Source organism: Planococcus citri, chromosome 4, assembly GCF_950023065.1.
Source record: "Planococcus citri chromosome 4, ihPlaCitr1.1, whole genome shotgun sequence".
NCBI classification, from domain to species: Eukaryota; Metazoa; Arthropoda; class Insecta; order Hemiptera; family Pseudococcidae; genus Planococcus; species Planococcus citri.
Genome location: NC_088680.1, coordinates 53,033,920 through 53,047,779, shown reverse-complemented (window position 1 = coordinate 53,047,779; position 13,860 = coordinate 53,033,920). Strand labels below are relative to the sequence as shown.

General features: G+C 33.8%; 1 protein-coding gene across 2 annotated transcripts in view; it reads right to left on the bottom strand.

Annotated features, from left to right (window-relative positions):
• LOC135843109 (dual 3',5'-cyclic-AMP and -GMP phosphodiesterase 11A-like) overlaps positions 1–13,860 on the bottom strand; it is a 205,903-nt gene that overhangs the window by 101,117 nt on the left and 90,926 nt on the right. For both annotated transcript variants that reach the window (XM_065360858.1, XM_065360857.1), the window contains exons 5-7: positions 4,874–4,963; positions 237–374; positions 94–149 (exon numbers count right to left, since the gene is read on the bottom strand). In XM_065360858.1, coding sequence (XP_065216930.1) covers positions 94–149; positions 237–374; positions 4,874–4,963 — 284 coding nt within the window. The remainder of the gene's footprint in view (positions 1–93; positions 150–236; positions 375–4,873; positions 4,964–13,860) is intronic.

The following is a 13,860-nucleotide window of genomic DNA, read 5'->3' as shown; positions in this document are numbered from 1 at the left end:
CTGTAAGCAGAAACGATTGCTATGACGTTCTGTTTTTCAAATGTCAGCCTTTTCGAGCCGTTTCCTATTTTTTATTCTACAGATATCACTTACTTCTTTTTACCGCTTATTTGCGAATCGAGTTCGAACAGCTTGGAGAAATTCGTTGCCTGTGGAATTGTATCAATAATAATTAAGAGAAAAGGGTTAAGAGTTTGAATCAAATATATCGTGAAATCGTTCATTAATCAACTCACGTCTGAATTTTCATCCACCAGCAGGACGGCAGCTTTTTCGCATTTTAGAAGACGTTGGGCTCTTTGCATTATTTTTAGGATTACTTTCTCCAATGATGTTTGCTCTTCGAATAAATCGTGTACCACTTCTAATAAATTCTGGAAAGAAATTACGGGTAGGTAAGTACGTGAAAACTTAGTTTTAGAAAAAATTTATTGTACCTACAGAAGATTTATAAAATTGATAAATGAATAAATTTAATTAGGTACGTGGAAATAACAGGAAAGGGAAGAGAGGGGTGTTTAGAGGAGTGGAATCCTAATCACAATCTTCAACTATCTAATTCAGACATCCAAAAATTCAAAAAGAAATTTTGAGTAAAAAAGAAAATACCTTGGTCTCAAAAAAATTTTCAAAGGCTCTTAGGACATCTTCGTGATTTTTTCAGCATAAATTTGCCTAAAAAAAATTCAAAAACTCACTTGTAGACTCCTGGTGAATCTGTCACCAGAAGTCAACAGAATCCACGAAAGAGTCACCAGGCATTCAAAATAATTTTCAAACGCTCTGAGGACAACCTCGTGATTTTTTCATCATAAATTATCCTAAAAAAAATTCAGAAACTCACTTGGTGACTCCTGGTGAATCTGTCACCAGAATTTACCAGAATCCACCAAGGAGTCACCAGGCATTCAAAATAATTTTCAATGGCTCTGAGGACATCCCGTGATTTCTTCATCATGAATTCGCTTTAAAAAAATTCAAAAACTCTTTTGGTAACTCCTGGTGAATCTGTCACCAAAAGTCACCAGAAGTCACCAGAATCCACCAAGGAGTCACCAGAATCCACCAAGGAGTCACCAGGCATTAAAAAAATTTCAAAGGCTCTGAGGACATCCTTGTGAGTTTTTCATCATAAATTTGCTTGAAAAAAATTCAAAAACGCACGTGGTGACTCCTGGTGAATCTGTCACCGGAAGTCACCAGAACACACCAAGGAGACGCCAGGCATTCAAAAAAAATTGCAAAGGCTCTGAGGACATCCTCCTGATTTTTTCATCATAAATTTGCCTAAAACAAATTGAAAAACTCACTTGGTGACATCTGGTGAATCTATCACAAGGAGTCACCAGAAGTCACCAGAATCCACCAAGAAGTCATCATGTAATGGGGAAATATGCCCTGACTGCCATAGGTAGTCCATGTCATACATATTGCATAAGCAACATTTTGAAGATGTACCTCATGAAGGTCATCTTATTATGGTTATTCTAGATCTTTCGATCATACGATTCCCCTGGGCATCCCTCTACCCTAGCAGTAAATGACAATGTGTGAACTATTGACGTCATAGACGATTCGCAAACTCGAGGTATCTCTCTGAGAACGTCGAGCTCGCCTCCTTACTTGATTTCTGCTACTCGCAATGACAGGGTCTTGTCTTCTATCATACTCAATTTAACTTAGAATGTGTTGTGCTAGTTCTTTTATTATTTCAATCCACCTTCGGTGGTTAATAACTATTTATTTCAAATGCTTAACGTAACCCCCAATGTGGATCATTTATTTATCTTTTTATCTCTTGGACCCTTCACCAGAATCCGGACTGGGAGAAGTGGCAACCCTACAAAAGTGTTTCTAAAACTAGAATCTACGCTCGGGCCTAGTATTAGGGGACCCACAAGTGAGTAGATTAATGCGTACATTCTTATAATGGGATTTTACCCCGATCAAATGCTTCTTTTAGATTAACTTTTATTAATATGTTGATCAAAAATATCTGCCTGCAGACGTGGGGATTTAGCGTGAACCATGGACATAGGTGGAACGCTGAAGGGCGCAATCTCATCAGGCGTTCCTATTAACTTTAATTATCTCCTTGATTATGCTTATTTGTAGACGAATGTGTAATTCGTAACTTAGAGTATGCAACCAAGCTTACATAGACGCAGGAGTAATGTCTAGGTAGCTTGTATTATTAAGTTGCACTGTTTAAAAATATTTTCTTATATAATTTAGAAAGTATCGACCTATCTGTAATATTTCATGAATACATCAACTTTTGGGACATGAAATGTTCACTTGAGTGTTTTATTTAACATTCTTTATTATTTAAATGAATAGTATGGTTAGGAAAGGTGACCACTCTCCATGTTTATGAGCTAGTTCGGAAGAGGAAATTATTCCTTCTCTAAGGAATAATTCTTACAATGATTCCCTCGATGTAATTATCATCAATTCACCTATTCGTATTTATTCCCATCTATACTATTACAAGTAATTAAAAACACTGTGAACTAGCAAATTAACGATGAAATTTTCAACAACAAAAAAAACCACCAAAAATGAATGAAAAAGTTAGGTACCTAATCAACATGTACATAAACCCAAAAAACATTAAAATTACCAAAAATGTTGTGATAAGAATATACCCATTTGAAAATTATTTGGCTGAAATGAGTCATTAAAAAAGCCTTTTGCTGTAATTTATTCACATTCTTAATCGGTAGGTAGCTTCCAACTTTTCAATTTTGAGATTTTCACATTTTAATAACTGATTTTGAATAAGTTAATTTTCCTCTTTAAGCCCCGCCCCCCAAAAAAAATTTTTCTCCCAATAGGGAATCTGTTGAACCTATCCTCTGAGAATTTTGATGAAAAGTGATTCAGGTGGTACTAAAATTTTAATTTCAAGTTTTGAGTTTAAAGCCTGCAGTAAAAAGCACAATAAAAATTTTGTAATTAAGTAATTATGAAATGCGACATTTTTTTAAAAATATGGAAATGTATTTGCCAAAAATGTTATAATTATTAACTTGCTGCCTATCATAAAAATTAAAGGAGCTAAAAATGAATTAATTTAAAATAGGCATGACAATGTCAGAATTTTCATCTTTTTCTTCAAATTTTAATTTATTAAAATCAAAATAAGATCTTACAACAGGGCAAGTTTCCGACTTAGAAAATTCACTTGCGTGATTATTTTTTCAGAAACATTTTTTTTTTTTGAATTTTTATATTATCAGAAAATTCACTTGCGTGATTATTTTTTCAGAAACATTTTTTTTTTTTGAATTTTTATATTATCCCACAACAATGAAATTGGAGGAAGGAGGTAGAGGGGGTTAAGAGAGATTAGAAGATCATGAAATAAACTTCACTTCAAAACCTTCCCATCCATTTCATCATTGATGTTCTTCAAGACTCATCACAAGGACATATAAATTCTCCCATCTCTATTTCAAATGCCTGGTGTAGGAGTCGTACAGCATTATATTTCTCCCTTCTACCCTCCATCATATCCATTTTCCTCTCAACTTCGCATCGAATAGAAAAACAAAAACATGATAAAAATAAGAGAAAGAACCTTATTTGGGCTAAAAGTTTTTTGGTCGAGGTTTGTTGTATGTTCAAAACAATATGACAAGAGTTTTATGCTGTTGGTTATCTACACGTATTGTGTAAAATTTCGGGAAAAACTCTCGCCTGTGACGTAATAACCCTTTAAAACAACGACGTCATCAGTTTTAAAAATTTTCGTATACTTATATATGGAAACCGATTCGTAAAACAAGAGTATAACTTGGCGTAAATTGAGACTTTTTCATAAGATATTCATGGCGTTGAAACAACATGACGCCATCGTCGTCATCTCATCTCGACGTGAATACATATTTAAAAAATGATTATTTTAGCTTTGTATCCAGGAAATTGCCGAAGAGACCTAGAATCGGTTCGTTTGTATTAAAAAGCATAAATATAAAATTGTAAATAAAATTCGTCTTCTCGCGTATAACATATAATATCGTTAAAATTAATATACGTACATTGAGAATAAAGGGGCTGTAGAGGAGGGTTGTGAGAAATATAGTATATTGTATAACGAATCGGAAATTAAAGACGATAGCGAACTAACGAGGTTAACTGTGCCAAGAACATAACGTAGATTATAAAGTTTATAGGTCAGGCGATCAAAGAGCTGCAAATCATGCGGCATTTTTATATCTACAATGAGCCAAAAAAGCATATACGAATACGCACAGAATGCAGGAAAAAAAATAACACCGAGACTCGAATTCGAATCTTTCTGCATCTGGTTATGATATCAAGTATCATCGACTACAAGCTTTTGTATTATCTGTCTGGAGGAGTTCGATGCTCGTTGACGAAATTAAACGAACAAGGGGTACGATTCGAGTACCTATTTTCGAAGAGTATGTCACGAGGATAATGCGAAATTCAGGCGGGACAATAAAATAAAAACTATCAATCAGTTTTATCGTCGGTTTTTATAAACTTGCCTCCGGCAAAGTTTTTAAAACCTTGTAAATTTAAGTTATGAAAATCTTTTAATACGCTTTACGAAAAAGTTTCCGTCGTTGTGGCGGAAATGCCACCGAAGAGCTAACACAATGCTTATCTTTTAAGAAAAAATTTCTTTTTAAATTTCCGCCCGCGAAAGTTTGTTGGCCAAAACAAACGAAATTTTATACTTTTCCAGTTACGTGTTTTATTGTATATGGTACGGCGACTTTCGAGAGTCGCAGGGTTCTTATAGGTCGATGACTTTTTTTTTTCGGGGCTTTTATTCCGTCTCTTTAGGTTAGTCAGGAAATACATAAGGGTAAATAAGTATGCTATATATGTCTGTACTTACTCTATTGCGTTCGTATTCTTTTCTCGAGTCTTCCATGATTTGTGCATTTGTTATGGCGATACCGACGAATTGTAGATATGTTTCGAATAACTGAAAAAAATAAATGATAATATTTCGTTAATATTCAACAGTTACAATTGACAGGATGTTTCAGCATAAATGAAAGTAAGTACATAAATAATCTCTCCAGTAATTATGCAGTTTTTAATGATCTTATGCAGATAAGTTTGCCTAATCTTAAAATTGCAGGAGCAAGATCTATTTCTTCAAATCAAAATTTTGATCGAATGAATAGGATCATGGGAATGTCTGAATCTGAGATAATCTAATCTAATCTGATCAGGTTTGAAAAACGAAGGGCCAACTCCCCTTCCGACCCCTCCTCCTCCGCACCCTCCCGCCCTATGGAGTTTGGCGAGTGTCTCCCGTGCTCGAAAATTTCGTTTTGGGATCCTATGTGCACCAAGCAAAATCTCATGCTTCTCTCATGAAATGCAAATTACTTGCTGTTTGTGAACTATGAATTGTTTTTCCCTACATTTGAGGCTCAAAAATGGAATTTTTTCATTTTTGTGTCTTTTCACGTACTTTATTTAAAATTTTATTTTTCTCGAAATGTTGACCTTGAAAGTCCAAACATATGGCAAAAAAATCACAAAAAAGCGTTTTTTTGTAAGATTTTGATTTTTTAAGCATGTTGTACAGATTTTTGAATTCAAATTTTTGAAAAAGTTTCACAGAGGGGGACCTTTCCACTTTTTACTAAAATTTTTTAAGATTTTTAACCCCCCACCTCTTAAATATGGAAGTTTTTCTCCAAAAAAATTCCACATTCGCACCTACCTAATGACTATTTTCTATGAAAGTTTCAAAATTTTTGGACTACCCTCTCCGGAGAACGAGAATTTTGAATTTTGTGCACGTATGGGCACATTTTTTGGGATGGGGTGGAGAGTGGTCGACTCAAACATTTTTTGGGATTATTTAACATCAAAATGGCGAGTTTCGTCAACATTTGAAAGGCTTTTTGACAAAACAAATTGGCTTTTTAAGTAATTTTGTAAAAAACAGAGATTTTGTTTGACAAACTTTGAAACGAAAAGAGTACCTACTTTTTAGATAGGAAAACGACAAAAATCAATGCTTTTAGAACGTTTTGACAAAAACTCAAAAATTTCTAATCAATTTTTTCAAAAATTAACGGCTATTGGAGTATTTTATCTAAAAATTACTTCTCGAGAATTTTGACGAAAAAACATCACAACTTTTTGTCAACTCGACAAAAATTGACTATTTCTGACAATTTTGACAAAAAATGGTAGTTTTTGACAATTTTGACAAAAAAAAGTATTTCTGACAAATTTGACAAGAAACGGTATTTTTTGACAATTTGACGATTTTGACAGAAAAAGGCATTTTTTGACAATTTTGACAAAAAACGGAATTTTTTGACAATTATGACAACAAACGACAATTTTTGACAATTTTGACAAAGTTAGTGGTTTTTTTGGGCATTCTGAGTAAATTAGGACTGTTTGACGATATTGGCAAAAATGAATCCCTTTGACAATTCTACCAAAAATGGACATTTTCTGACAATTTTGACAAAATTGGACACTTTTCTTTACTATTTTTCCAAAAATTTACACTTTTTGACGCTTTTGACACTTTTTGACTTGGGAAAATTTGGCAGAAAAAAAAACAGCACCGTGTTAAGCAAGTCTGGCAAAAAAATAATATGGGTTTTGGAACAAAAAGAGGAGTTTTTAAACAGATAAGGCAAAAAAATCAATTCTCGTTGGTGGAGAGGGGTGGAGAGGGGTACAAAAAATTACTGACTTACAACTTTCGAGAATTGGCGATCCCTGAAAAGAATTGAAAAAAGCCTGTTTTGAAGTATTCTGCTCAGAGATAAAAAATTTGCAAATAGGTAATTTTGTACCTGTAGACATCAATTTCGCATATTTTTTTATACTTTTCAACTTTGGGAGCTTCATATAAGGAGACCAACATCATTTGGAAGTCCAAGAGAGTTTTTTTTTGAAAATATGCTTATATTCAGAAAAAATTCTGCACATTGAAAAATTTTCCAAAAATTTCTACAGACATCAATTTTTTATACCTATATTTTTTATTTTTTCCAATTTTGGGTGCTTCATACAGAGAGCCAACATTATTTGGGGATGGATTTTTTTTTGAAAAGGGGTTATGTAAAATTGATGTCTGCAGGTACAAATTATTTTAAAAATTTTCATCCCCGAGCAGAACACTTCTTGACAGCCCCTTTTTTCACTCTTTTTGAGGTGCCCACGCCAATTCTCGAAAGTTGTAAGTCCAAAATTTTTTGTACCCCCTCCCCACCTCAAACCACCAAATAGAATTGATTTTTGCTTTATCTGTTTGAAAGGTCCTCTTTTTGTTCCCAAAGTGTCACATTTGAGCAAAACAATTCTAACGTGCAAATGAAATATTTTTAAAAAATGTTCTCTGATTTCGAGTTATTCTCATTTTTTTTGTGATTTTTCAACATTGAGTGACTCCTTAATAGGGACCCAATATAGTTTGAAGGACCGGAGAAAGTTTTTTCTTGAAAAGGGAATTATTTAGAAAAATTCTGACGCATAAAAAACGACTTTTGATAAATTTAATTTTTTTCTTTTTTTTTCATTTTTTCAGCTTCGGAGGGTTAAGTATTGGCGCCAATTTTTTGCAGATCGGGGAAACATAAGAAATTGGAATTATTTTCTAACCCGAGGTAACGACTTTGGTGGGTGGGAGGTAAAAAATTCCCACTTTGCAAAATAAGGTACACCCTATGAAGTGACCAGCTGGAAGGTTATTCTTTCACTTCGAAACACCAGACATAATTCGTACAAATACTACTCGTATTTAAGCTATAATGCCACAGACATCGTAGAATTTTCGATCAATACCTCACGTCGATTTTTTCACATTCCAATCCATTATTAATTCGGCTATTTATTCGGATTACCGGACATATCTATCCATACCAGGTATAATATACCTACATCGCACGCTTACATTTTAACCACACGAAACACACAAAGTAGGTATACCCGCTGTAATATTTGAAATTCAAATTATGTTGCTTTTCGCGATGAAAAATACTCCCCCTAAACGGAACGACGAGCTGTTAACAAAACTCTCTTGGAAAACATTGGCTCGTCCAAAAAGCAAGATATGTGAATCCAACGAAAGGACAAGGTCATCGCAATCACAGAAACAGAAGGGGAAAAAACGACGTGGCGGATTTCCTACACAACAACAGACCAGACCTTCCAAAAAAAACCAAACGGATTACGCCTGATAAAGGGTACTTATGCAATTTGTTTACGTTACGTACGGAAACTACGCATCGAAACATTACACGATATAGACCGCATTGTTTATCGTGGCGGTGGTTTTTCTTTTTATGGGTCACGCGGAATTCGCCTCATAGTATTACAAAAGGAATAAATCAACGCAGTCATTGGATATGGTCCAGAGATCACCAGTACGATGTTAATACCTACGTCAGTGCCGTGGTTTTATACATATGTACTCGTATATTGAGAAAACCGCAAAATTACGTGGGAGGGTTTCATAATAAGGGCTAAATTTTCATATAAAAAATTTCCTCCCGTGGCGTAGAAATTTTTACTAAAACGTATTCGACAAAAAATTGCTGCCGTTTTGTGACGTAGTACTCGACACAGGTTACGACCCCTAGCTCTCGGTTGCTTCTCTGGCTCGTATTCAAATTTCAAAAATATCTCCTTAAGTTTTACTACGATGTCGAAATTACACCCTTGAGTGGTTGCGAAGATACACCCACCTCGCATCTATTTCTTTTTCTCGCCGTCATCGTCGAAACTGGGACATTTTTTAATTCAACTACCTACCGTGGTATAATAATCGGAGACCAGATAGCGAGATCTTTTGTATATGAAACTGATTGAAGTGTTTGTTCGTCGAGAAACGTTTCCCTTTGAGCAAAGTCTTATAAACGTTACCTGATGAAAAAGCTTTGAAAATTTGCTTGAAATTACGTTATACGCGGTACTTTGAAGTCTCGTGTTGGAAAATCGAACCAGAACGTTAATTTTTTTCACCCCGATGTTTACCAGCCCTGAAAAAAGGAATCCGACGTGTGAGTTCAAAGTGGTATATTTTTGGTGAAAGAAAAACACACCGAAATAAGAGCAAAAGGAGAATTTTCTTTTCTGTAGAAAAAATACGTTTAATTTGAAGACATTCGCGTTTCGTGGATTTAGGATGAAGCAGACGAGAAAAAAACTCGTAAATAGGCTTCCAGCTTTACGATTTTAAACATTGCGAATGGCTGAATAATCGTACTCCTGTGATAGAAATTCAACTGTTTGTTAAATTTCCAGATTTTTGTACACCGACCTAAATTTATACATAATAGTGATATTTTGGAAATTCCCTTGTCAAGTGGTATAATTTCAAATTTTATTGCTTCGGTCCATAAAAAGTAAAAGTAGGTTGGTGGTTTAATTTTTTTATTTCGTTTTTGGAAATTATTTTCAAAGTTTTGATGTCTCGAGTATTGGTCATAAAAGTACAGAATTTGTAAGTGAAGTTTTTGACGTCTCAAAATTACTCACCAACAGTCTATGAAATTTGCTGATCTATTTTATATTCATTCACATTTGATCAAGAATGATTCGATTTTGCAAAGAATTCTTTCCGATGGTCTGATGAAATAACCGACAAAATTCATATCCTGATGCTACAAAGTGAGGGGGAGAGTAGACCATAAAATTTTTACATGCAGGTTACTTCTTGCAAAATTTTAAATATTTGAAAGTTCATATCTTAAGATTGATTAAAATCCGAGACAAAAGTGTCCACAGAATTTCAGAGAGAAAAGGTAGATCATGCAAATAACCAATTGTCCAATTCTGATTTGATCTAATCAGTTTGGAGATCTAATAACACAGTATTTTTAAATTTTAGACAAATTTTTTGAAGAAAGATCACCCAAAAAAGACCTAAAATACAGAATTTTTAATTCAAGTTTTTATTTGTTCAAAATTTTTGCAAAATTGCCCAAAAAAAAGTTGGGAAATGCGATTGGGCAAATACAATTTTGGTAATCGTCTTTTCTATAGTCACAACTCTTGTGTTCTGAAGTTTCTTTGAGCGCAATTTTGAATTTGCACATTTAAAAGGGTAGGTATTCTTAGGTCCAAAATTTTCAAAAAATTGTTCAAAAATGATCGAAAAATGTGATTGGGCAACTACAACTCTGGGAATCATACATTCCACTTATTACAAGTTGAGTTTTTCCTGAGCTTGTGCGCAATTTTGAGTCTGCACATCCAAAAAGGTATCTTTTTGGCCCCAAAATTTTCAAAAAACTACCCAAAATATTGTTGAAAAATGTGATTAGACAGATACAATTTTGGAAATCTTTTGTTCCACTCACAATTTGAGTTTTAGAACAAAGGAAAACAAAATAAGATATTAAATAGGTAATGATATGAGTAGGTATGTATCTGTCATCTGTCAATATGAATTTGGAGAATTAGAGCAAATTACAAATTTCATGATACGGCTACGAATGAAGCTTTACCTACGAGATGTCTTTCAAAAACAGATATTTTTCAGATTCCAGTTCAATGCTGTTGAGATAAGGAACTTACTGCAAATTTAAAAAATACACCACCGTGTCACATGAAATGACATCCATGTTTACATTCGCTCAACTGTAAATAATATGTCTGCAGAACTACTTACCTAGGCACCTAAGAATTTTTTATTTGTTTTTAAACAGTTCTCGTAACCTTTTTTTCTTTTTGAGTAACTTTTTCACGGTGAATAGCCAATAATTAATCGAAATAATTTAGCTCACTGGAGCAAGTTGGCGCAGCCATTACTTTGTTTGTTCATAACTGTAATGTTGAACGAATATACGAATACATAAATTTTGAATTTTTTAAATAAAAAATAACGAACCGAATAAAGTTATAACTAACATATGTATTATCGTGACAATTTTGGACAATTTTTCAATTTTCTTCAAAATTTTTCAACTCTGATCAAAACTAATCTTGGTGTGGATAGAATAAAAATATGAAAAAAATCTGTCATTTTCCATGACATGGAGAAAAATTAAAAAATTATAATCCACTGAAGATTTTACCACATTCGGATTTTTAAATTTGAGAACAGCCATGGCACCGTGTTACTCTATAGCGGAGTATGAACGTGCTGCTTGGAACAGATCCGCACACACCAAGAAGGTCAACTTTGCCCTCAACACCAGCATGAGAATTGTGTCCGATGCCTCAGACTATCCAGTGTTAAACACCTACCAAGTATAATTATGTGGTCCCAATTGGGTGAAAATCTGCCCTTATATGACATAAAACGCCGGCAGGAATTCCGGCACTTTACGCCAATACATATCTGGCCATTAATCAGCGCATATTTGGTTTTTCTGCCCCTAAGCGTAAAAATCTGCCATTGCTGTTAGTTGATGAAAAAAATTTTGGCTCAGCTGGGGATCTAACTCTGGTCTCCCTATTCGAGAAGGGGAACTCTCATACGCTAACCATCAGGGCAGATGTTGTCAAGAGAATAAATATTTATATACTAAGCTAAAACACACACATAAAATACCACATTTACGCGTGTTTTTCAGCGAGTACGTGAATAAACATGCCACAAAACCAGGGCTTTGAAAACCGGATAGATATCGCTCTCGGTTTTGGTTTCGGTTTTATGTTTTTTGAAAAAGTAAAGGTTTCGGTTTTGGTTTTGGTTTAGGTTTTTTGAAATATTATCTCTCTCGTTCCGGTTTTGCTGAAACGGTTTGATTTTAAAAGAATCGGTTTTGGTTTTGGTTTTGGTTTTGGTTTTTTCCTTTTTTCTTCATTTTTTAGAGGGAAGAAGGCCAAGAAAGTGATCACTTTTTCAAAAACTTTGTGTATGTGACTAGAAAGCGGCACTTTGGTAGTGCCAAATTTGTCAACTTTTTTATTTTTCATGCCTTTTCACCTTTAGCATCAGTTTTTACTTTAATTTTACCAAAAATGCAGGCTAATTACCTGAAAAATTCCAAAACCAAAACCAATTCAGTTTTCAATAGGTTACTGTTTATTTATTCGCGAAATAATTACTCAATATTCGAATAGAAAATTTGAAATAATTCAACACGAACAGTGGACTGTATATAATTCGAGTATAAATACATAATAAACAAGTTCATAACAACAACAATTCGAACTAGATATCGTAACTAGCAAGCTAGAGTGCGTTGCTACAACAGTGGCGCACTCGATACCACAAACTAATCGAATTCAAACTAAAAACAGTACAAATATTATCATACCCATCAACATCCTCCCCTCAAAAATAAGGTACACCTTATTTTTAAATTAATCTAAACAACTTCCCGCCGAACATTTAGTGTCATTTTACTGTCAACTGACGCGCCAAAACATCGTCAATTCTGTGTCAAAGAATTTCGACCAATCGGGATAGAGGTAGCTCCACCTACTTTCCAGTTTCAGGTTTGGCGAAGATTTGACACTGTCAATACTTAGTCAAATTTCCGTCAAATTCGTGTCATGAAATCCATGACACAAAATTGGCACAAATGTGACATATTATTGACAATTTTTCAAGGACACTGAATTGATTCATACAATGTAGTGAAACTACAACAGGTCTTTGACGTGATTTTGACCCTTATTCGACACTTTGGTGACATTATTGTATACCTATTAAAAATCGCAATTTGTTGAACAGTTTTTTGATTTGTGATAATTCTTGAGTTCTAATGCCCATCAAATTTTTAAAAAAATAGATTTGTGTAAAAAAATGTTTATGTACCTTACCAACATTTTGAAAAATTATTTTAAAAATTGGGAGTAAATTGGTAGGTACTTTGTAAAAAAAAAAAAATGATACCTGCTTTGAAATTTTTGATTAATATGTACTTAGGTATATTTATGCACAAAATTGAATCAATTTTGAATGCATATACACAAAAGGGTAACTTTGCGGAATCCATGAATATTTCATTTCGAAGTATTTTATCATATGTATTAGGCCTAAAAATAAATTAAAAATGTTACGTGCATTTATTCTAAATTTGGGTTTATTTTTTTGAGCATTTATTTACCATGTTTTTTAATATACGTATTTATTTTGACACAGAAAACTGATTAATTTTTTCAAAATCAAAAATTAATACCTACCTAATTATTTCGTTTTAGGTATTATTCATGCAACAATTTTTAAGGAAATTGGTAGGTTTAATTTATTTATCTGCCACGCAGAGTTTTTAAAATGCACATAAAAAATTATGAGTACCTATCTAGCATCACTTACAATATTGCTTTTAACGCATGCATTACAAACATGTCGCGGTAGCCCATGCGTTAGGTTAGGTGTAGGTTGTAGGGATAGATGGAAATGTATAGGGTCGTGGGTTCGAATCCCCGTTAGGTAAGGAATTTTCGGAGATAAATTCAAATTTCAATGTTGCTACTTAATTCCTATCTGTAGCAGAAGGGCAATGAAAGTTGAAATACATTCGCCAATTAATTACACGATTTTTAAAAATTCATTTTAATTATCTAAAAGTGTCAAAAAGTGGTCAAAACATCGTCAAAATATTGTCAGGTATTTGCCAAGGAATTGACAAAACAATGCGACGTTGTGAAACGCTCGTCAGATACCCTAACGCAAAACCGGTTTGGTGACACAGTATTGACGCGTTTTTGACAGTTTCAGCCTCTTCCTGATTGGTTGGAAATTGTCAAAATAGTGTCAAACGCACTGTCAAAATTATCACGTCAAAAAAGTGTCATTCGACACTCCTGCTTTGCACGGCGGGTTAAAGTTATCAACAAGTTAACAATTGACAAAAATCAATCATAAATTTAATCATATTACATGATACATTGACATAATTACGAGTTACGAGAAAAAAATGACAAAATCAGGAGAAA